General features: G+C 46.4%; 2 protein-coding genes and 1 pseudogene across 7 annotated transcripts; 2 read left to right on the top strand and 1 right to left on the bottom strand.

Annotated features, from left to right (window-relative positions):
* Positions 1 to 204: 204 nt before the first annotated feature.
* Positions 205 to 3,036, top strand: LOC100823783 (probable inactive dual specificity protein phosphatase-like At4g18593). Of its 6 annotated transcripts, none has more exons than XM_010235800.3 (4): positions 208 to 363; positions 1,815 to 1,932; positions 2,009 to 2,580; positions 2,679 to 3,036. In XM_010235800.3, the coding sequence occupies exons 2-4, from the start codon at positions 1,928 to 1,930 to the stop codon at positions 2,831 to 2,833; spliced, it is 732 nt and encodes a 243-aa protein (XP_010234102.1). In that variant the 5' UTR covers positions 208 to 363; positions 1,815 to 1,927; the 3' UTR covers positions 2,834 to 3,036. The 6 variants fall into 6 exon arrangements, with proteins under 6 accessions (XP_010234104.1, XP_010234102.1, XP_010234103.1 ...); XM_010235801.3 differs by having other exon boundaries at positions 2,019 to 2,580; XM_003572010.4 differs by having other exon boundaries at positions 224 to 363; positions 1,874 to 1,932.
* A 4,439-nt stretch (positions 3,037 to 7,475) lies between these two features.
* LOC100836257 lies at positions 7,476 to 9,669 on the bottom strand (annotated as a pseudogene).
* A 1,407-nt stretch (positions 9,670 to 11,076) lies between these two features.
* On the top strand, positions 11,077 to 12,238 carry LOC100829916 (cytosolic sulfotransferase 5). Its single transcript, XM_003572028.4, has one exon. It carries the CDS (start codon positions 11,129 to 11,131, stop codon positions 12,119 to 12,121), a length of 993 nt encoding a protein of 330 aa, XP_003572076.1. The 5' UTR covers positions 11,077 to 11,128; the 3' UTR covers positions 12,122 to 12,238.
* The last annotated feature ends 12,531 nt before the right edge of the window (positions 12,239 to 24,769 follow it).

Here is a 24,769-nt window from a genome sequence, read left to right on the forward strand (position 1 = left end):
CAGTGTTTTACTGTTTCCAAAGAAAACTCGGCAGGTAAGGACCAATTTGTATGGAGTACTAACGAAACTGGCATCCTTGTAAGGAATTCCTTCGTACGAGTTGGGCTGGAACCCAACCAGTTTCACTTTCAAGCCCAATACGAAACGACTTAGGGCCTAAAAGAGTGGCGCTTTTTGTCGCATCTGCTCTGACACGCTTGGCCCGCGAACGGAACGGGCAGCGGTCTGCCTCCTCTTCGACCGGAAGCCCCCTCCCCTAGAGAAAACGAAAACCCCTGTCCCTCTGGGCGGCCACGGCGGCGGCGAGACGAGCGAAACGCTAGGCGGAGCCACAGGAAGCAACTTCGTCCATCATCATCCAAGGTGAGGCTTGAATTCCACGCGCTCGCTTCGCCTCCCTGAACTTTCCCGAGTTACCCAGTCCTAGGGTTTTGCGCGAGCTTTTGCCGGCTTGCACTCGGCGACTGGCGACGCGATTGGGGTCTTGTTTCCAGTTTCGCGATTTTCCTGCACTGCGGCGTCGTAGATGGTAGGATTGGCAATGGAGCCTAGATGTGAGGTGAATCATTGAACATGTATTGTTCACCTTTTGGCCGGTAGCTCGAGCTTTTTTTTAAGAGAAAATAACTCGAGCTTTTTATTTACAGCAAATAGCTCGAGATTTTTTTTGAACTGATTGTGTTACAAGTTATTCTAGTCTCCCTCTGGGAAGAATCCCGACCTGAAACCCTGTGCCACATCTGTGCAATGATTTCGGGTTACATTTTCATTTATTTCTTTGATTGTGACATGATTGTCCTATGGAATAAACTCAATCTGGTAGGAAGTTTACTGCTCTGCCGGAATGAGCCAACCGGCGTTTCTTTGTTTCCTTATTAATGTGTGCAACAGTGCATTTTTTTTGTAATAAAGACAACACAATTGTAGAAAAAGTATTATGTGGATTCCTTCTTGGTGAACTGACTACCCAATCTCGAATATTGTAGTGAACTACAGTGCTATACAATCCTGCCAAACCTATCCTTTTGTAAACCACAACACCCTGCATTAGCATTACTATCAAGTACTGTAGCTTGTGATAGATTTACAGAAATCAAACCTACAACACCAGGGGCTGTTGTGGAAATGATCGCCTTTCACATCTGCCCTGATCAGAATGTTGAGATTGTTTGGGGTACGAACCAATGCTGGGGACAGAGGAATTGGTTATTCTGACCCTTCTGGATATTAGTTTGTGGTAGGATGGATATCGGGGGCACGTGTGTTCTGCTCTGTTAGTTTTCCCATGGCCCTCTGGCGAGGACTTGTTGGCGGCTGGGGGATAGGGGATAGCCCCCTGCAGTCTCCTGTACCAGTCGCCACCCCTAGTCAATATACCATATATTTTGTTTTGGTATTGCCAGATCAATAAACTTTATTACATGACAAAAGAGTTGGCTGAAAGGGTGTTATTGGATTGATTTGTTAAATTTTTTTAGATTGTTAATTGTAGCCACTGTTTCTGTTAGTGGGCAGTACGCACAATGCAATGATTGTTTTCACTCAAATCCTAAAACATAGTCCTGTTAGCTAGGAGTTGTTTACAGAAAATGCATTTTCCCGTATTTTGATGCCCTTATTGATAGGCTGATGAACAGCTGACAGATTTACATATCTTAATGTACATATGACAAACATATAAGCTGATACATGCATTTATAGAAAGCTCTTGTCTGTTTAATAAGCAATTTGCCGGGCATCTATGTTTCCATATTTGTTGCTGTGTCTACCAGCACTAGATGTGACTTCTTACGGGTTGCCTGTTAACTCTGCAGTATTGAGCTGAATCCAATTAGTTTTAAGTATCCTTGTGGGTTGCCTGTTAACTCTGCAGTGTTGAGCTGAATCCAATTAGTTTTTAAGTATCCTTGTGGAGGCTTCACCAACAATGCGGTATGCTAATTTATGTTGTGTGTTGTTGGGTTGTAGCCTGCCTGCATGTAAATTTCTCACGGCTAATATTATGTAGTGTAAAGCAGATGGAAACGAATCAGGCACCAGGATTTGGCGTTGAACAGAAATCAGGACCAGACAATGCTGTTGAAGCTGACATTATCCCAGGAAAGCAAGCTGTTGAGGTCCTAGGATCAGAGGTTAATCAAAAGTTTGCGGAAATGTGCTTAGATACTGCTGTGGAAACTGACATTATCTCAGAAGAGCAAGCTGATCTTGAGGCAAGGTTGGAAATTAATCAAAAGTTTGGGGAAATACGCCTAGGCCCTTGTGTAGAAGCTGGCAGTAACCCAGAAAATCAAGCTAATCCTGAGACGAGATCGTTGGTTGATCAAAAGCTTGCAGAGAATGGTCAGGACATAGTCATGGAAGCTGATGTTAACCCAGAAGAGCAAGCTGCTAACGCAGGTGTTATTTACCGCTGCAAAAAATGTCGAAGGATGGTAGCAACACAAGAGTATGTTGTTACGCACGAAGTAGGCCTAGGCGAGAGATCCTTCTCAAGGCACAACAGCTACCATGTGGACGAGAAGGAGCCTGAATGTACCAGGTGCATCTTTGTGGAGCCCATGAAGTGGATGCAAGCTGGTTAGTTCTTTATCTGCTTTGCTTCTTTCTTTCTTGGTTCAGTGTATTTGATATGAACATATCTGATATGTTGGACTCTAACGCATGTTGTCTTGCAGTGGAAGAGGGGTACATTTTGAACAAGCTTTGGTGCATGGGATGCAAAACCCGGCTGGGATCGTTCAACTGGGCAGGGATGCAGTGCGGCTGCGGAGCCTGGGTGATCCCGGCTTTCCAGCTGATCAAGAGCAGGATTGACGAGTCCCAGATTTAACCAGCCAATCAGATGCAACAGCATGTTTAGGCAACAGTAGCGGCTAGACTTCTGTAGGCAGTGTAGCTATGAGACGTGTTTTTATATGTACAGATAAAGTGCTTATCTGCCAACTTGCATCCTGGAGCGTCCGATCGTTGATGGAGGGTGAAAAATCACGCGCTGGGTTCCTGGCCAGCAACATAAGTCTATTTTGCAAATAACCCCATCTTGTCTTAATAACTAGGAAAAACCTAACTCCTGTTCGTTCATATCTGCACGGAGGTAATCGTTGCCGCCGTGCCGACACAGCCGCACAAGGCTGCCGACATCGGAGGAGATGAGTCTATGCCGCCTTCCTCCATGGCAAAATCCACCTCCTGCCTCTGCCGATGCAAGCGAAATCGGCGGCCAGCGAGCTGCTGCTGCTGACACCAGTGATACCGACGCTAGCGAACTCGGCGCCCAGGGAACTACGGTGGCGCGGTGCCACCCATGCATGCTGGCAACTCAGCCGTCCCCCCTAAAGGCCCCCTAAATGGGTTTGGGGGGCGCCGGCGCCTAAAATCCGACCCAGCCGGCCTCTCCACTTTGTTTTTTCATCCGGCGCGGCCCAGAAAGTTAGCCGGCGCCCTCAGGCCGAACCCAACCTGGGGGGGGGGGGGTGAGCGAGGGCGCCGACTGGGGCGCAAAACCACGCGGCCAGCACTGCCAGCGGCATAACCCCAAAAACAAACCCTATTTGCCCCGAATCACCGACTTCCGCCCCCGAATCGACGACTTCCACCCCGAATCGCCGCCGGAACCACCCATCTCACCTGCGACTTCCACCCCCGAACCTGCCGCCGCATAGATCTTCCTTTGCCGCCGCAGTTCCAGTTCCGCCCGTCCGCTGCCGGCCAGTTCCAGCAGCGCGTCGGTGCCCACCCAGCGGCCACCTCCTCGCTTCTTGCCGTCAAGGTGTTCGGCGATTTGCCAAGGCCATGGATTCGGACGACGAAGAGATGCTCGCCACACTTTTTGACGAGGAAGTCGCCGCTGCCGATGATGCGGCCTCCGGCGGCGAACAGGAGCATCAACTCATCGTCTCGTCATTTCTTGCCCTCATCGCCGAAGATGCAGAGCCGTCGGGAAGGGGAGGATCGAGGAAGGGCTGCCGCAAGAGCAAGGCCAGGCAAAGGATGGAAGGTTACTGCATGCTGTACGCCGACTACTTCGCCGATGATCCATTGCAGAACGATGTGATCTTTCGCGGCTGATTCAGAATGTCTCGGAAGCTTTTTTTAAAGATCGTCGAGTACCTCTGGAAGTACGACGATTACTTCAAATTGAAGAGGGACGCCATCGGCACACTCGGTTTCACATCAATTCAGAAATGCACGGTATCTCTCTGTTTGCCTGCTTATGGAATTTCTACCGATACACAGGACGACTACCTTTGCATGGCCGAGTCCACGACCATTGATTGCATGTACAGGTTCTGTAGGGCAATTGTGGTGGTGTTTGGAGAGCAGTACTTGAGGACACCCACTGCAGATGACACAGCTCGGATCATGGCACATAATGTAGAAAGAGGATTCCCAGGTATGCTTGGCAGCATCGACTGTATGCATTGGTCATGGAAGAACTGTCTATTTGCACACCAGGGCATGTATAAAAGCCACAAAGGATCATGCAGTGTGGTGCTTGAGGCGGTGGCCGATCAGGATTTGTGGATTTGGCATGCCTTCTTCGGTATGGCAGGATCGCACAATAACATCAATGTGCTGCAATGCTCGAATGTGTTTGCCAAGTTTGTTCAAGGCACTGCTCCTCCGGTGAACTATGAGATCAATAGCCATGTGTACAACAAGGGATACTACCTGGTAGATGGCATCTATCCAAGATGGTCGACCTTTGTGAAGATAATCTCAACGCACCCGCAGGAGGAGCAAGATCTTGGTTTGCGATGCAACAGGAAGCATGTAGGAAGGATGTCGTGCGGGCATTTGGTGTGTTGCAGGCTCAATTTGCCATCGTCCGGTACCCTGCTCTCACTTGGTCGAAAGATCAGATGTGGGAGGTCATGACTGCCTGATCATGCCTGTGTGATCATGCACAATATGATCATCGAGAGCGAGCGGGAATGTCTTGTGTTTGACACTGAACCGTATGAACGGATGGGTCCTCTAGCCAATGTCAATCATCAGGTGCCGGCCGCCTTTGCTGCTTTCCTCACCCGGCGGCAAGAAATTCGAGACGCCGGTACTCATCAGCAGCTTCAAGATGATCTGGTCGAGCATTTGTGGAGGCTCCGAGGAAACGTCTAGTTTTTCTTATTTATTTGCTTGAATTTGATTAAATTTATTTGAAATGTGATTCAAAACTTATCAAATAATGTGCTTGTTTCAATTTGCAGTATTTATAAATTTTGGTTTGGGGAGGCGTTTGGGGGCGCCGGCGGGAAACCGGCTGGACTTTAAAAACAAATTCTAGCCGGCGCCCCTCATACGGCCGAAAAAAGTGGCAGGCCGGACGCCAAATGGGGGGGCCCGGCTGGAGATGCTCTGAGGCCTTGTTTGGCACTAGTGTGTTTTTTTGTCACTACTATTTTGGTATTTGAGGGTTTTGGATGTTCACCCAAAACTCTCAAAAACCCAAAGTGTTTTTTAGAAAAACATTAATATAAGAAGTGTTTTAATTTAGTAAAAAAAATGAAGTGTTTTGTGAGGAAAACTAGGAATAATTCCTTCTAAACCCTTTCTACCAAACAATCATTTGAGGTTTGTAGTGTTTTTCATTTTGGGGTGGATAATATCTTAGAAAACACCTCAAAAACTCTAGTACTCCCTGTGTCCAACCAAGGATGTCTCAAATTTGACCAAATTTGAATGCATCTATACATTAAATCATGTCTAAATACATCCAAATTTTGACAAACTTGATACATTTTTTATTAGACGGAGGAATACCAAACAAGGCCTCAATGATTTTGCAGTGTTACCTCTGTCGATCCCTCCCCACGCATGTTGTATGCCTGAACTTCAGAATCTGCTGCAAGCCTGCAAGCTTGTGCATTTCTGGTGTAATTTATGGATGTTTGATCACTCAATGTGAATTAAATATTCTCTATTTCTCTTTATTTTGACTCGGTGTTGTACTGTTGTGATTCGATTTAACAAATCTGGGAATATGTACGAGATGAAGTGCAAGGTTCTTAACTTGTATGTACTGAGCTCTTTTCCTTTGTTAAAAGTGATAACAGTGAATTTTTCTGGAGTTTTTAAATATCTTCATTTATACAAAATCCATGATGCGTGGTAGCCAAGCGGCAAAGCCTGGACTCCATCTGTAATGCAAGAGCAAAGGGATGGTCATAATCTGTTCGTATGAATAACTACGCAAGAACAGAAAGGATTTTGCCACTTATGCAGTGCTACGTGAAGGCAGGGGCATGGTACGGAACAGATGAGCGACGAGTAGTAGGAGGGGCGGCGGCGCTGCATGGCATGAGGGGAGACGGAGATCTCTAGAGCGACGCTGCCATCACGGAGATCTCTAGAGCGCTACTGACAAGATCGAAGAGTCAAAGGGCCTTCAGGCTTTTTTGGGTGGTGGTTCAAGGGGAGTTATGTGCAAAATAGACTTAAGTTGCTGGTTAGGAATCCCGCGTGCGATTTTTCACCCTCCATCAACGATCGGACACTCCAGGATGCAAGTTTGAAGATTTTTACCCATTGTCCGTTTTCACCAGATACTTCCCCCAGTTGCACAGCATCGTCTGCATTGTGCATCGTTTGTTTTGTTTAGTGATTGTCAGCAATATATGATGGTACCACCTTCACCAGCTGAGATAAGTAAGTCTGCAATCTCATCTCTCGACAAGGAATAGAGGAGAGGAAAGAGATGCATCCGTAATTGACTAGAGAAAATGAAAAGTCCGCTATGCCACCTAGCACTATGGACTGGACGTCGTTGGCCAGTTCTGCATGTCGAGCAGTCCCTGAAACCGTCAGCTGGCAGCCTAGTCTTCCTTGGCCGGAGTCGACTACACTGCACCATCCTCGACCATAGTTTCCACAGTTGTCAACACTGGGGGCTGGCCTTGGAAATAAAATTGGTCATATGCATTGATCGACGCAGAAGCCGAGGGTTTTCCACCCTTTTTTTTATTGTTGTTATTCCTCGTATCCGATCATCCTTGGAAAGCTAGCCAGAGAAAGACAAAGGTTCGAAATTTCTTTGGGATTATTAGACACCAAATAAACTTGTTGAGAACCCAAATTATGCCTCCAGAGGACACAAATGACAAAAATACGAGGTTGTTACTGGCTTTCTTGTAAGAGATGCTGTTCTGATATCTTGCTCTAAAAGAGAGGGTTGAAAGCTTGCTAACCTGGACTGAAGGTTCTGAAGTTCTTGGATGGAACCCGCAAAAAAAAGAAATTCTTGGATGGAAACAAAGACAAATTTAGGTGTAATTTGAGGAGTCAGCATCCATCAAACTGAGAGGAAACTGAACAAAAGCGGTCGGTTGTAAAAGAGAAGAGGGTTGGATACAGAAGATATAGCGATCATACCAAAAGGAGACATCCCTTCCATCATCAACAGAATGAGCTCTTAATGGTCCGCGGGCGTTTTAATAACAAATCAACAGAATGAGCAGTAGAATTCTACACTATTGTGAGCAAAAGTGTTGAAGCTTTCCAAGTCGGGGTGTCAGCGGCTCTATTAAAATATGAAATGTTACCTTAAAAAAACATAGGAGATATTACTCTGCAAGCCATTGGCAGCATGTGCTTGCAATCTTGCTCTAAAAACATAGGAGACTTATTTTGTTCCAAAGCAATCTTGCTCTAAAATCGGAAGTGAATCCCGACAAGCGAGTTCATCCCCTTATTGATTTTTTTCCCTAAGCGACAGCCTCTGCTTCAATGTCCACGCTTTTGGAATCATGTGCTTGCACCTCCTACAAGCTGAATTGTTGTTATGCAGCAGGTATACGTCCTCCAGATTCACCGCTGCTTTCATGACACTTCTGACATAGCTTATGAATTTGTCTTCTGCTTGAAACCCAAAGATTCTGAGCACAGCCAGATTGTGGTTCTTGAAATCAGATTCAGATGTTTCCCACTCCAGCCCCTTGTCCTTCTCCTTGATAAACGGAAACAATTTCCTCCGTTTCACCCCTTACCATTTCACATAAATGATCTCGTACTGTGATGCATAGCTCCTTCAGGATGGGTGCACCTTGGAGAATGAACATTGTCCAATTCAGGTCACATTCTCCAGAAATATTGATCAAACTCACAAACCTGTCTGTAGAACACAGGTAACAGTTGTTTTGGACCTTCTGGTTTGACCCAAATCTTTTCACTTTGAAAGTTCAGATGCAGGTTGCTTATGGCGGCTTTACCAAGCAACTCACTTAACTTGAGGAAAGAGCAATATTAGTGATGCTCACCCTCTGGAGCAGTGGGACATAACCAAAATACAACGGAACATGTCGAGAGCTAAAAGCAGAAACAGTCAGCAGTATGAGCTTTGGTAGCCACTTGAGCTCAACCCTCTCAAAACTGCAAAGTTTAATCTCTAGTTCACAGAGTTGCGGGTGTTCCACTTCCATTAAAGACAAAATCCCCATGTCACGGTGGTAGAGGCTGAGGAACTCAAATTGCTTGGATATACTGAAAATTTTGGGGAAATCTGATTCACCTAACCTCAAATTCTCAAGCTCGAGGCGTGTAAGACCACCAAATGTGTTCGGACAGGCATCAAAGAATGACATTAACTGCCTCCCATAAGTGAGCAGATCATCATTGGTACAGTTTTTACGCATCTTTGTCAGATTGTAAACTCGACCAAATAAACTTTTTGCGTTGCTATGATGTTGGCAACAGTCTGGCCAATGAATATGTACTCATCCCCCAAGTAGAATTGCATGCGCATCAGGTGAATGGTGTATGGACTTCCAACCCTGCTTTCCAATGTGCTCCTAGTTGCTTCAAGCATGGTGGTGTTGGCCCGAACTGCATCCTAAAAGGTCAATTTTTGGCTGCCCGTTCAGGCTCAAAAGAACCAACCGTTATGACAACTTTTGACAGCATAGCAGGGATCTGCTTCCATCTTCTGGAGAGGATGGTCGTTCGTGCCGTGTCGGCGATATCAACTTATCAAGACGCTCTATAATGTTGAGTAAAACGTCAGCAGGTAACTTGCTGAGCCAATCATCCCGATTGCCCTCCAGCATGTCTAAGGAGGGCCATCGGGTAGAATTGCCAAGGACCGAGAAGGATGGTTTTGCAGCCGGCCGCCGGAGGAGGGAGTTCGCCATCGCCGGAGATGTTTCGTGGTGTCTCTTCTAATCTAAAATCCGATATTTTTCTGGTATCTCCTGCGAAATCTGATAGCTTTTGCGGTGACCGCCTGGCCGGACTTGTACTTCTCCGCCCCCAATTGCAACTCGATTGAAAACGAGACGGATTGGATCTCTTTCTGTAATCTAAAGAAAAATGGGATCGAATTCGATCGGATTGCAGATCGAAAAGGAGCTGCTTTGATTGCGATTCCGAATTGCGGCTGAAAGAAGCTGCATGCATTCCAGGATTGCAGTCTTGCAGATCAAAAGAAGCTGCTGCTTCTGTTGCGGCTTGCAGCTCGAAAAGGAGCTGCTTTTCTGGGGGCCACTTATGAAACGCCTCTCCTCCCAAGCCTCCATAGGAGAGGATTATAGAGACGGCGCGATAAGGAAGGAGCTCCGCCGCCGGCCGGCGTCGGGGTAGCCGCCCCATCGAACCCTAGATGAATGGGGTGGAGACTGGTTCTTCATAATTTTTTTGGCGCTGGAGAGGTCGAAGCCACAGAGAAAGAAGGCAACACAACCAAGGTCCTGTTTGGTTCATTTTACGAGTTTCTACCGTACGTTTTAGGTTAGTTTGACATCAAAGCAGAACTGATGTGCTGAACTTAACTGGTTAGTCAAATGAATAGTTATTAATAAGGGTAAAGTGGTTAGGTTAATTACGGACCGAAACCGTTTCCGACAATATTGGCTATGGAAAGAGAAATAACTATCCGGACGGATAAGATATAGGACATGGTACGAGCGTTATCTGTGGATATCAAATTATCTGAAATTACGGTTGAGTAATCTGGCACTAATAAGTCGGATATTATCCGTTTTCACCGACTTGTTACATGCAACCCAACATAAACTTCCGGTGTGTATTCTACTATACTGATGATTAAACTTTTGGTGCGTATTATTATGTGTGTGATCTTGGCTCCGGTTTGCTAGCACACTATTTTGTACTAAATCCAAGACACGTTGTATGGATCGGAGAGAGTAATTATTATTAGTATGCACACACACTATCCGTTTCCTGCCCGGCCATTTCCACACCCGAATCTGCATCTACACTGTTTCCGAATCCGATAAAAATGAGCTCTTCTACATCACCCTCTAATTATTTTGGATCGTTCATTTTTTCGGTCTAAAGGCTCAGATTACTAGTTACTCCTCAATACTCCAATTTGATTATATGGAGTATCAACCTAAAACTTGATGGAGTATCAGAACACGGCGGCAAAAACGTAATCCAACCAGCGATCGAGAAAAAAACAAAGGAAAACAAGTAGGCCTGCAGGGAGGCGGCCGGCGCGGGAAGGGAGGAGGGCGGCAGTGGTAAGGGCAGCGGCACAGCCTGGGAGGAGGGCACGCGGGCGTCCCGGGAGGAGACGGTGGCCGCCGGGGCAAAAAGGGAGGCGCGCGGGCGGCTTGGTAGGAGGCGGTGGCCGACGCGGGTAGGGAGGAAGGCGTGCGGCGTGGCATTGGAGGAGGCAGGCCGTGCAGGCAGGGACGTGGGCAGCAGGCAGATTTAGGAAAATTCTTTTTTTTTCACTAATGTGAAATGTCTAAAGTGGCCTTGACTAATACTCCGCTCGGCATGTGTGGAGTATCAGGTACCGGAGAAATTGTCATAAAAATACGGAATAGGACGAGCACTATCAGACCGAATCCGATACATTTTCACCCATAAGCAGGAGCTAGTTAAAAAGTCATAATATCATAATCCACCGTAATGCACGCAACCTAATTCCATTGACACCTTTCAATTTTAGTTTCTCTCTTAACAACAACAGTGACCCAGCAGAAAAATATTGATAACTTTCCATGATGCCAAAAGGTCAGCTGAACCTGTAGACCAGACCGATAAGGACCCGACACTAAGATGCGCACCACGCCGATAAAGGACCTGGCACCCGTCTCGTCCATATAATTTACTAAAAGCTTAACTGAGCATGCATTAAGCATCAATTACCTGGAAGCTCAACTCCATGGCGCAGGTTCCATCAAAGCGAGAGGAAACCAGCTGTCCACCAGAAAAAACTCCATGCAAAGATTTCATATCCACACTCCCGGCAAGAGAAGGGTGGTCACAAGGACAACCCCTCATCCAGTACAAGAAGTACTGGTTCAGGCCTCGGATGCTGGAGCAGATCCTGCAGGCCCAGGACGCCTTCAAGCCCCGCGCCGACGACATCCTCCTGGCCACCTTCCCCAAGTGCGGCACCACCTGGCTCAAGGCCCTCACCTTCACCGTCATCAACCGCAGCCGCTACAGCTTTAGCGGCGACCACCCCCTCCTCACCTGCCACTCCCACCGCCTCGTGCCCTTCATCGAGATCGCTCATCATCGCGCCGCCGCCGACTTTCTTGAGACGCTGCCGTCTCCTAGGCTTATCGCCACGCACATGCCCATGTCGCTGCTCCCACCGGGGACAAGCTCAAGCGCGTGTCGGATCGTGTACCTGTGCAGGGACCCAAAAGATGCTCTGGTGTCCATGTGGAAGTTCCACAACAGTGTAGACCCGGGTTCCGCCATGGATCAGCTGGACAAGCCTTTCAGCATGTTCGCCGACGGGTTCTCGATGTATGGCCCTTTCTGGGATCACTGCCTTGAGTACTGGAGGGAGAGCTTGGCAAGGCCCAACAATGTCCTGTTTCTCAAGTATGAAGACATCAAGTCAGATCCGGTGCAGGTCGTGACGAAGCTCGCGGAATTCTTTGGCGTCCCGTTTACAGAGGAGGAAGAAAAATCTGGTGTTGGCGAAGAGGTTGTGAGGCTTTGCAGCTTTGAGATGCTTGCCGGCCTACAGGTTAACCAAGTAGGCGGTGTTGACATCGGGCATAAGAAGTATATCAGCAACTCTGTATTTTTCAGGAAAGGAGAAGTAGGCGACTGGGCAAACCACATGAGTGAAGAGATGGCGGAGAAATTAGACTGCATCGTCCAGGAGAAGCTCAAAGGCTCTGGGCTCTCCTTTTGATTCCTGGAACAATATGTAATCTGTTTCAGAGACTGCATCGTCATGCTACATGTGTCTCTGACATGTTTCCTACAAGCATGCAACCATCGCAATAAAATCCATTTGGCTTCTACTTGATTTTCTCTGTCATAATTTTGCACAGTTTCTCCTGTGGGATTCAGACGAACCGATCCAGTTCTCGTTAGTGGAATTTGTTTAGTTTGCTCAGCGGATTTTTTGGCGAGGGAAGGATATTAGTAGGGTGGTGGGGGATGGCTGGGCGTTCAGTGTTGTTTTGTGTGTTTTCAGTACTTTGTTATGTTTCTAGATGCAGTATAGTATATGGGAAAGCTAAGTTCGTCAGCAAGTCAAGAATTGTCTCCAGGAAATCCAGTAGAACATGGTGTTCATAACATATTCAAGGTTACAAGCTGATTTCTAGATTCAGCTTGTATCGACATGTTGATTTGTGATTGATGAAATCCAAATGCAATTAATGCAAGTATCGACATATCATTTGGCTTCTACTTGATTTATAGAGATGTCTACAATCTTGTGTTTGTGATTGAACTAAACATTGTGTGCTCATGTTAGTTCAGAAGCTGCTATAATCCATAGCTGGAAACAATCAATTAAGCTGACCATTGCGATAAGATGTCTTTTGCTCTTTTTGTTGATGACATGTTCTGTAGCCTGCAGCTTGCTGCTCATGGTCTCTCTGCTGGGCCGATCCTTCCACATGAAGGTGGTGAGCTGCAGCCCAATGAAGCCCAGGAAATACAACTCACGTGAACCGTTGATCTCGGTCGCATCCAACGGCTGAGGTTGCTCTTTGAGAGAGGAGATGAGCAAAAACCCTATAGTCAGTCTATTGAGTCCTTTGGCTGCTGAGATTGAGAGAACAAGGGAGAGAGAAGCACACACCTACAACCAAAGATAGGAGAAAAGAGAGGAAGAGAAAATATGTCCAGATTCCAGCTCCGTCTTGATCTTCACCAAGCTTGTTTGTCGGAGGCTCAAATGTGGTTGGATCAGCTTCAAACTTGGTGAGTTCCTTCCACACTCAGACCACTTTGATTTGATCCATTGGTTTGAGGATTAAGTGGTCACAGAGTCGGATTAGTGAGTTGTTTCGTCAGATCTGTTTGCTGGAACTTCAGAGATGCGCAATATTGGGATATTGTCAGTTTGAGGGGTCAAACGATGTCGGATTGAGCTCAAATTTTGACAGCTATCGAGGACTCATAGGACTACATATCTGCCAAGTTCCACGCATTTTGGTCCAGCCGGTTAGAGTAGTAATCTGAAAACCAAAGGGGACAGAAACTGCATTTCTAAGTTTAGCTGAATTTGAGCTATATCCTTTTGCTCCTGTTCAGAGTGGTTGTTGTTGATGGTGATAACAAGTTTGTAATTTATAAAGGTGTTGTTGTGTTTCCCTAGAAGTTCTTGAGAAAACTCCATTGTATCCATTTGCTAATAGTAAAAGTTGGAGTGGACCGTTCGGTCCCGTGGTTTTTTACTTCTCACGTTGAGGAGGTTTTCCGCGTAAATCATTGTGTCACTTGTGCATGTGATTGTGTTTATTCTGCTGCTTACTTGTTGGTTGAAGCTATCCTCAAAGTTCATCACAAGTTGAGGGGGTTTAGGTTTGCTTAATTGTTGTCATATTCCCATCAAGGTATCCTCAAAGTTCATCACAAGCTATCCTCAGAGCTCAGGGTGGGCATTCGGTTAGACTGAAACGATCGGTTCGGTTCTTTGGGTTTTTCAAAAATTCGGTTCCTCAAAAATACCAACTGATCGGTTCCTCCCAAAACTGCTAACCGAAGATTCGGTTACCCAGAAATTCGGTTCGGTTCTCGGTTTTGACCGAACGAAACCGAGATTTTGGCGTATACGAAGAAAAAGAGCAGCTTCACCGTTGTTCTTCCACCAGAGGTAGCTGCGGCCGCCTGCCTTCATGTGCCGAGTAGGTGGAGAAGGGGGCGGAATGACCACCTTGTTGCTGCTGGAGGTGGCGGAGCCACCGCCCGCGACTCCCGAAGGTCGCCAGGTCGAGAGTCCGTAAATCGGGAGAGGGAGAACCGGAGAAGGGAGTCGGGAGAGGGAGGAGAAACGGGAAAACGAGAGGAGAGAGGTCGATTGGGATCGGGCATCCAACACGGAGGGCGGTGGGCCGGCGATTTAGGGCTAGATACGGTGGGCTGTGCTACGTATAGTTCGGTTAGATCGGGTATTTCGGTTAATCGAGGTCAAAGACCGAACTGACCGAAAAAGTTCGGTTCTTTAGATCCCAAACACGAAGCTTCTAACGGTTTCTCGATTTCGGTCCTATCGGCTTCGGTTCTCGGGTTTTTGGTGATCGGTTTCGGTTTCTTGGTTTTTATGCCCACCCTGAATCAGAGCAAGGTTTGCTTTGGGATGTCTGCAGTTTGCTTGTGGTGAAAGATGGAAGTGAATACCAGCAGGATGATATCATTGAATGATACAAATTATCAAGCTTGGAAGAGCAAGATGGAGGATCTGTTGTATGTGACAGAATACTGGAAACCGATGTTCTCCACTGAGATGCCCGAGGGCATCATTGAGGAGCAGTGGAAAGTTCTTCATCGCCAAGCTTGTGGGTTCATTCGACATTGGATTGATGATAATGTTTTGAAACATATCATTGATCAGACACATGCGCGCACCTTATGACATAAATTGGAGGAGTTGTCTGCTCGTAAATAAGGTACCAACAAGATGTTCTTGATCAAAAAATTGATGCGTTTGAAGTACAAAGAGGACACTCCAATTGCAGATCATGTAAATGAATTTCAGGGCACTATAAATCAGCTTTCTTCAATGGGAATCACATTTGAAGATGAAGTGAGAGCCTTGCAGCTACTTGGCTCATTACCTGCCACTTGGGAGACCTTCAAAGTCACCGTTTGCAATTCAGCACCTAATGGAGTTGTCACTAAATGAAGAGTACAGAAAGGTGGTTGAAGCTGGTTCTTTCTCACATTTAGAAGTGGTAGTCACTCAGTCCAGGGGGAGAAGCAAGAGTAGAGGTCCAGGTAAAGGTGCAGCTAGAAGAAGTACAAGAAAATCAAAAGGCAAGTATGATGATTATGCATGCCATCACTGCCATGAGAAGGGCCACATCAAGTGGCATTGTGAACAATAGAAGAAAGACGAAAAGAAAACGAAGAAGCATGTTCAGAAACAAGTAGACAGTGATAGTGACAGTGAGGGCAACCGAATTACAGCGGTTGAGGATATCATGTTTCTTATGCATGAAGAAACCAATGTCAAAATTGGTTCCATCGTTGAGGAGAGGATCACTGTAGTTTCTGATGACACCATCAGCTTTGTAAATGGTGATGAGTTGATTTGGATTCCGGACAACGGTGCTACCATACATGATACATCTGGCAGAGAGCTCTTCACAAACTATAAATCAGGTGATTTTGGTGTCGTGAAGGTGGGAAACAATGATAGGGCTGGAATCATTGGAAAAAGAGATGTGCATTTGGAGATTGAAAATGGCACAAGGCTAGTCCTCAAGTCTGTGAGGCATGTTGATGCACTTCAGCTCAACATTACCTCAGTTGGATTGTTTGACAATGATGGGTACTTGAGCAGATTTGGAAATAGAGAGTACAAGCTCACTAAAAAAACTTGCTTGTTGGAAAAGGTTAACAAGTTTCAATTTTGTATCATGTTCATACTAAGCTCTCTTCTGCTTGTGTCAATGCATTAGAGAAAGAAGATCCTTGTGTGTTATGGCACAAGAGACTTGGGCATATGAGTGAGAAGGGGATGATAGTGCTAGTGAAGAAAAATTTGTTGAAAAGCATGAAAAGTGTTGGTGTCAAGAAATGTTCAGATTGCTTAGCAGGGAAATAGCATAGGGTTGCCTTCAAGAATCAACCTCCTCACAAGAAGGCCTGAGTTGCTATATTTGGTACATTCCGAGGTTTGCAAAATGTCGGTAAGGTCAATGGGTGGTGCTAAGTACTTTCTCACATTTATTGATGATTTTTCCAAAAAGTTTTGTGCCTATGTCTTGCGGTCCAAAGATCAAGTGCTAAGTGTGTTCAAGCAATTCCAAGCCTCAATTGAGAGAGAAACTGAGAAGAAAATCAAGTGCATTCGCACTGAAAATGGGGGAGAATATATTGGTTCATTTGATGCCTATTGCAAGCAACAAGGAATTAGGCATCAATTCACTCCTCCGAAGACACCACAGCTGAATGGTCTTGCTGAGAGGATGAATAGGACAATTGTTGAGAGAGTTAGATGCTTGCTATCAAGTTCAGAGCTGCTTGCCTAAATAATATTGGGGTGAGGCATTGATGACTGGAGTTTATCTTATTAATCTCTCACCAAGTTATTCTTTGCCGGGAGATGTTCCTAAGAAGGTCTGGTATGACAAGGACGTCTCGTATGATGATCACCTAAAGGTTTTTGGGTGTAAAGCTTTTGTTCATATCCCTCAAGATGAAATGTCAAAGCTTGATTCAAAAACACGACGGTGCATCTTTCTCGGTTATGGTTTGGATGAATTTGGCTACAAGCTGTATGATCCAATTGCAAGGAAGGTTGTGAGAAGCCGTCATGTTGTGTTTGTTGAAGACCAAACAATTGATGATATTGTGAAGACAAAGGTAGTTTCTCGGCAGCAGCAAGACATGGTTGATTCTGGCCCAGTTCCTGTAGCTACAGCTCCACTACAAGATGAAGGTGATGTTGTAGAAGATGTACATGATACATGTGAAGAAGATTCTCCCCAACAGCAAGAGTATGATGCTAAAAATGATGATCCGGATTAGCAAGCACTAGTACCAGAGATTTCACCAACAGTTCCACTCAGGAGATCCAGTGAGGATCTAGTTCCTTCTACCAAGTAACCGACAGATCAATATGTGGTTTTATTATCTATGGTTCAGAACCTGAGTGCTTTGCAAATGCAATGGAAGTGCAAGGGGTGGAAGAAGGCTATGCAAGAAGATATGGATTCCTTGCATAACAATCATACATGAGTTGTTGAAATTGCCTAAGGGCAAGAAAGTGTTGAAAGAAATTGTTTGGTTCTTTGAAATTTTCTTTTTTTTTTGTGTAGATCGGTTGAGGCCCTTCTTAATTCGTGCAATGTGCAAATCCAACTGATAATTTGAGGAGCGTTCAGGTCTTCTCTCTTCGTTTTGTTATGTTTGCAGACAATGATCCATATGTATGCCGCAATGGAGCCAAGTATTTCGGAAGAAAGGGCCGATGCACAAGCGAAACGATAAAGATGAATTTCATCAAATTGTACATGCAAATTGATGCTCCAGGTGCATACATGTCTACCTTGCACATTGACTAGACAGCTGTAGTAAAAACTTCACAGGCAAATTGACACATTTGGTGGCATCATCGGATCCACACGATACTAAGTATCTACGCCTCCTTATGCTCCAACGAGATCATAGAGTTAGAAGAGATCATTAATAAGCAGCGCACATCTCCTCAGCATCTTCGATATACTCAATCCAATGGTCTTTCCCAACCATTTCCTAAAACAAAATTCAGTCTCTTAGCTTCCGTTTTTAGTTCCAAAATGCAACTAACAGAATTATGCTTATCTAACCCCTACTGAAGACCCAAGTAAGCAAAGCCAAACCAGAATCTCACTATGGTAGGAACAACATTTCCCTCACCCCTAATAAGCCCCACATCCACAAGAACCTCGTTGGTTGAGATGATCACTATATTCATTTGCATTTGCTCACTATATGCATTTGGACTTGCTTCTTCTTGAGATGCCCATTCCAGACTCCAGTTCAGAAAGAACAATTTTAAGACATTAACCATCACATGAAGTACACGTAAAAATTCACATAAATGACACTACGCCAGAATGTGACACTGACGCATGACCTTCAGTGGCTGTTCGAGCGAGATAAAAAAATCATGGCCACTAGTGCTCCACCAGTGGCGGTGGGCAGCCACAGCCACTCGTGCTCTAGCACCAGGCCATTGGTGAACCCCCAACAGTGGCCGTCCATGGGAACAGCCACTGGTGACTCCCAACAGTGCTGGTTTTTTCAGCCCGCACCAATTTGGCTCATTTATGCGACCAGGGCACCAATTTGGAACCAACTGAGCCATCTTGGCTCCAAAATGGTCCCTTGGTGGCATATTTGGGCATTTGGCTCATTTATGCCACCAGGCCAGCTCCAAAATGGTGCATGGAGCTCATTTTGGCCCACATTTTGCTTCAAAATGCCACCGGGTGCACCATGTTGGAGTCCATTTTTGGCTCATTTGGAGCCAAATGGCCAAAAAAATGGCTCATTTGGCTCCAAAATGCCACCAAGGCACCATTTTGTTTTGGAGCCAATATGGCTCTTTTGGCTCCAAAATGACACCAAGACACCATTTTGAAGCCAAATGCGCCATGTTGGCTCCAATATGGAGCCATGGTGGCATAATGGAGCGAAATGGCTCATTTTGTAGCCATAATGATGCCTTGGTGGCATTTTTGTGCCATTTGACACATTTATGCGACCAAGGCAACATCTTGGAGCCAAATAAACCATATTTGATCCAAAATGGTGACATCGTGTCATTTTAGAGCATTTAGGATTTGGCTCCAAAATTATGCCTTGGTGGCATTTTTGGAGGCAAATGGCTAAGTTCCGCTTCAAATACTACGATTGTCACTTCAATTCCTTTCTTTATATCTAATTATGCTATTCCAACTACATTTCTTAGGTTTCTACTGGTGCAATGAGTGGTGGATGTTGAAGGTGCCCGAGTCACCATCTTGTCATGTATGAACACTAGCTTCTAATATGTTGCTACCGTGTGATGAGCACTTGTAATACTTTTGTTGTGAGATATGTGATGTTTTCGGACTTTCATGAGATGTTTATATGCTTGTGATGTGAATGCGTTGATGATTTTGTGTGGATGTGTTCCTGTGATGTGGATGAATATATATCTGTATATATGTGCTGTGAAAATATTTCAAATTGCTGCAATAAAAAAAAACAAAAAAAATACCCTTTGCGGGCGGCCAAAGGCCTGGCCGCCGGCAAAGGCTGAGCGCGGGCACGCACCAGATCGTGCCACGTGCCCGCCTTTTGCCGGTGGCCAGGCCCGACATGTGGGCCCAGCCATGGCACGCCGCGGCCACGTGCCGGCCCTTTGCCAAAGCCGCCGGCAAATGCCCGACATGTGGGCCCAGCCGTTAACGGCACCGCATGCCGTGATCTCCTTTTCTTTGCCGGAGGCCGTCGTTTCAGCCGCCGGCAAAGAGTCTTTTGCCGGTGGATCTCCGTGCCGACGGGCTTTGCTGGCGGCCCCGAAAAAAAAGCCGCCGGCAAAGTTTTGCCGGCGGCTTTCTTCCGTAGTGGAAGTATTCCAGTGTAGGCAATTGCATCTGTCGAACTACAAAATAACACAAATAAACAACCAATGCAGCATTTGGCACCATTCCATACAAATAATAAACAACTTCTGACTTTGGCTGTGAATAACTAACCTTCTTTTTCTCTAAATTTTGCTATCACAGGCTCAAAGGCACTAAATACCTTTGGATGCTTCATCCTGGAGCTCGCGAAGCGGAGTCCTGAAGGGTTTGGGACTTCGGGTCTTCGGTGTTCTTAAAAGTTGAGGACCGAAATTGCCATGAAAAATCTGGTGACCGAACGTTCGGTTACCCGAAGGATCGGTTCGGCTCTCGGTTTTGAACCGATCTAACCAAAAAAAATCGACATACCTTGCAGATTTGCAGTGCATTTCGATAGTCACTGGCTCGTCGTTGGGTGCATGTTTGCCCGTCGCCGTCGTCGCCTCGTCGGCTTCTCGCTGTGTTGCTACGCAAGCCAGGAATGAGAATAGGAGCAGGAGAAGCAGTGAAGGACGAAGGCGTTGAAGAGGTGGTCCGCCGCCAGAAGCCCGTCGGCCGCCGGTGTGTAGAGGACGTGCGCGATGGCAGTGGCGATGGCCTTTTTTTGCTAGGGCTAGGAGATCAGGTCATCGGGACTGATTGGGAGACGAAGGACTCGAGGAATTCAGAAAAAGAGGAGTTGAGGAGTCGGGCGGACGGTTTGAGGAGACGAGGAGTCTTTTTTTTTTTGAGAGAGGATGGAGACGAGGAGTCTACTAGTGCGCATGTGCAATTGGCTGGGCCGCTGGGTGCAGTTGGGCTGGGGCCAGGCCAATCCCAATTCGGTTACTTCTCTCGGTTAACTCTCGGTTACTTGTCTCGGTTAACCGAAAAACCTGAAGAACTGGTTACTTCTCTCGGTCAACAGAAAAATTCAGGTCAATGATGGATGCCTAATCGGTTCTTCGGGTTTTTCGGTTAACCGAGAGAAGTAACCGAAAGAACCGAAATATTCGGTTTTTTAGTTTTGGTGACCGAAGTTTTAAACGGTTCTTCGGTTTCGGTACAATCGGCTCTGTTTCTCGGTTTCTCGGTTTCTCGGTGATTGGTTTCGGTTTCTCGGTTTTTATGCCCACCCCGCCGGAGACCCACGCGTGCCGCCGCTACCGTCGAAAAGAGATATGATTAGGTCGAAAGGAGGCGAAGGAGCTGCAGAGGTCAAGAACTTTCGACACGGATTTAGGGCGACCACCGGGATGAAACTATTTATGGGCTGAAAAAACAAAGGTTGCCACCGTGCCGGCCCGGCCACGGCACGGCCTGGTCTGCCCAAAAATGGGCCTAGCACGCTATACGTCAGCTCTGGGCCCGTTTAGTCCGTGAGCTCGTTTAAAATGGAAAAATACAGAAAAAATAGAGAAATTCTAAAACAAAATAGACGGGCCATGTCGTGACTCGTGACGACCATAATCCTTCCCCATCGTGAACTAGGTTTTGTGTGGTCACTGACACAGCGCAGCCATCGACGAGTCCTACCTTCTCCATACTAAGCAAGGCTAGGACCCGGCGTCAGGATTGACGGGCTTGCTGATGGGTTTAAGGGTTGTCAGACTTATCATGGCATCTCCCCGTCGACCCGATCTCCTCTAACCCCTCCCTGTTCTTCCTCCTTTGCCGACCCCCTCCGTCTTCTCCCTCCCCTTCCCTGTTCTTCCTCTTCTAGTCCTCTCCCTCTTCCTCATGTTGTTTGTGTGTTCAATTGATCCAATTTTGGAATGGGTAAGTAATGCTTATTTGTGTGTTCAATTGATCCAATTTTGTAGATGGGCAATCAATTTCTAGAGTTGGTTGGTAATTTTATCTCTGAAATGAGTGATGGTTAATTGTCGCTGCAACAATTTTGAATTTTTACATTATAAATGTGGTATTGTATGCATCACTGTGTTCATATGTGGTTCGATACGAAAGAAGCATGGTTTTTTTTTTGTTCAGTGGTTAACTTGGTCAACCAAACACGAAAAGTGATCCGAACCACTCAGTTAAATTTAGACAACTAACGCGAATAACGCGAAATCAGGTTCGCCACACTCAGACAACCAATCGCGAAACCGGTTCGAACGGTTCAGAAAAATTGGTTGCCCCAACTCGTCCAGCGTGGCCGCCCAACCAAACCCACCCTAAATGCGCCGGTGGCCCTGAGTGGTATCGCCTCGAAAACCCCAAATTCTGATTATTATTTTTCACAAGGTTCTTCATATTACGTATCTGTATATATAAGTTGAAGCTCCTGGTGTTTGATTAAAAATTTCAACAGAAAACACATGTACAGAGTACAAGTTACACGACGTTAATGCTAAAATTGAATCACTATTGTGGCATGTAAAATAAGTAATACTCCATAATACAAAATTTGTACATTTTCCATTCCCAAATTGGGACTCTGCTCTGCTATACATGAAGCAACAAAAATATTACAGAGCACCCCTGATCACTTGATTTCGGTGGTGCGCAGCGCCCTACCAACCAACGACACACACACCCTGATCAACAAGGGAAATCACCATAGCTACCGGCATAGAGCAGCTCCGAGAAGTCGGTCAACCCGTGCAGCTCGTCCACGCGCGTCGGCGCCGCCTCGGCGCGCCACGAGCTGCCGGCGTCGGAAGCGACGGCAGCCGCGCGCACGCGGTTCTCCGCCGGCGCCGCCGTCATATTATTAGCCGCGCCGCCCAACGTGTAACAGTCGTAGCCCTGCGATCCCGTTGCGCTGCTCCTCCCTTCGGCTCCTGCTCCGGCTCCGGCGCGGCAGGGTCGCGGGCGGTGGAGCGGGCGCGCGGGTTCGGCGGACTTGCCCGTGAGGCTCTGCACGACGGACTTGAAGCTCGCGGCGTCGGAGGTGACGAACTGCGTCTCGATGTAGGTCACCTTGACGCCGCCGCCATTGCTGCTGCCCATGGATCCTTTGCTCGATCGAACACTCGCTCTGCAGGGGCTCGTGCTGTGGGCGTGGCGCGCGCTTTACCAGATTGATGTTATTATCTGCTTTTGTGCTGACGACCTTTCTAATTCTAGCCTCGATGTGTTTCTGTTGTTATGCGAGCCGTTGGGCGAGCTTTATATACAGGGCGAGACGACTGAGATTTTGGGAGGGGAATAGGTAAACTATTCTCCGGTCGTAAGATACGAGGAACAGGCATTTGCCACTGGATGACATGTGGGGGCAGTGCTGAGAGGTGAAAGGAAGCACGTGGTAGGGTCTGGATTCAATGGTACTAACTACTACTAGTAGTAGCAAGTTGAGGGTGTTTGACTGGTCGTGAGGCTGAGGAAAGGAGTCAGTGCAAGGGAGACAACGGTCAACTTTTGGGAACCCAAGAGCTGGTCAAGCGCTCGTGCGTGCGGGTGTACGATGCTTTTGACGGCTCTTGTTACATCTTCCTCCTCCCTGCTGTTTCAGGACCACGGGTCTCATGTTACTGTCGCTCGTAAGTCGTAACATCATTTTCTCTGTGTTCTGAAAAACCTTGATATAGTAGTTAACTGCGTCGTCACTTTGCTGCTGCGTGCCATGTGGGGAACACACGTGCTGTCCTCGCTTAATTTACTTTCTTCGGAAGGAAAAACCCTCTTTCAGCACTGCATGCAGCGGAGGTTTATGGAGATCGTAAGTGAAGGAGAACATATCGCCTGACTTGTTGAACACAGTCACAACACTAACGGCTCATCCTGACCGTTTGTTGTTTGATCGTGTGGATTAAATACACATAAATATGCATGAGAGCTGCCTGACGTGCCATCACGTCGGGCGAGCCCTTTTCCATAGGGAACCAGGCTTAGCTACTTGTTGTAAGGCCGCAAAGCTCGATTAATTAAGAAAGTCGTTGTTCATCCACTTGTAAAGGAAGACCAAAGTAGGCTTAGGCTCAAAGTGCTCAACTACATGTCTACATAAGCGAGTGTGATATAAAAAATTGCACAGATCTTACTCTCTCCGTTCCTAAATACAAAATGTTTTGACTTTGTAGTAAGTCAAACTTCTTCAGATTTGACTATGTTTATAGAAAAATCAAATCTGCAAAGATTTGCAATATCAGATAATTATATTATGAAAAAAATGATGGATTTAATAAAACTAATTTGAAGTTGTAAATGTAGTAGATTTTTCTATAAACTTAGAAATTTGACTCAAGACAAAGCTAAAACTTCTTGTATCTAGGAATGGAGATAGCACTACTCCATCCTTTCTCTTATATAGTTCATTTAATTTTCTATTTATTCCTCATTGTTCTCTTTACTCTCGCAGCGGATCAATAATTGCTCACACCCATTTATTCTTAAATCATTATGAGTGCCAGACACTCAAATTAAATGAGAAGTTCTAGATTCAAGTGCACAAATCTAGATGAGCTGTACGATGGAGGAGTATTTGTTAACCTGAATATGTGGGGGGGGGGGGGGGGGGGGGGGAAATCAGTTCGAACAAATTTGTAGCTATATATTGTGGTCTTCTTATTTTTTGTTCCGGAGACGCTAACCCAACCAATCACAATGTATTCTTAAATCTTCAAACTAGGACTCGGTCACAGCAGTCAAACAACCAGCTACCACCTACATGCACCAACGCAGTGGGTTCAGATGAGTTCTCCATCTTTTTCTTAGTAGTCTACCAGCTCCCTGACTAGTATTATTGCTCCCCTGCCAGCAACCAAAAGAGAGAGGTTTCCTTCTAACAACAGCTAAAAAAAAACTGAAAGAGAGAGGTGTCCTTTTCTTTTCTTTTTTTGCGAGTGAGAGAGGTGTCTTCTTGAAAGTGAGAGAAGGGAGCCGATTCCAAACAGTGGCTTTTCTTACACCTTGTTTTTGTTTGGATGTAGACGTTGAGCCTTGACATTAGATGTTGGTATTGAGAAAGGACCCAATACCAAGATTCAAGGTGTTTGGCTGTTTTAGATATTCAACTTTGGTATTGGGGCTCAATATTGGGCATTTGGTCCGTAGGCAAAATGGGCTCCGTTCCAATTCAGAGGAAAAAGGCTGGACATTCGGGATTCCTCGTTCCCTCGACTGAAGACCCGAGCTCAAACCCCCCTCAACGCAATTTTTTTTTCCCTTTCTCAGCCCCTCCCTCCCAGAGCCACGCACGAACTCTCCTCCTATAGGCGGCGGCGGTACAGCTAGGTCTCCTCCCGCCCGCCTCCTCCTCCTCCTCCTCCGGCGGCTCGGCCCGTCTCCAGCCCCGCTGCTCTCCTTCCCGTCGGTCCTCTTCCTCCCCGCGGTTCTCCCCTCTCATGCCACTCCTCTCC

The sequence above is a fragment of the Brachypodium distachyon genome, chromosome 3 (genome assembly GCF_000005505.3).
Source record: "Brachypodium distachyon strain Bd21 chromosome 3, Brachypodium_distachyon_v3.0, whole genome shotgun sequence".
Lineage (NCBI taxonomy): Eukaryota > Viridiplantae > Streptophyta > Magnoliopsida > Poales > Poaceae > Brachypodium > Brachypodium distachyon.

Bases quoted from the DNA above. Each gene is read 5' to 3' on its own strand.
- LOC100823783 (XM_010235800.3), top strand. The intron at 2,581-2,678 runs GTTAGTTCTTTA...GTTGTCTTGCAG, and splicing joins CATGAAGTGGATGCAAGCTG to TGGAAGAGGGGTACATTTTG.
- LOC100829916 (XM_003572028.4), top strand. From the start codon at position 11,129: ATGGCGCAGGTTCCATCAAAGCGAGAGGAAACCAGCTGTCCACCAGAA.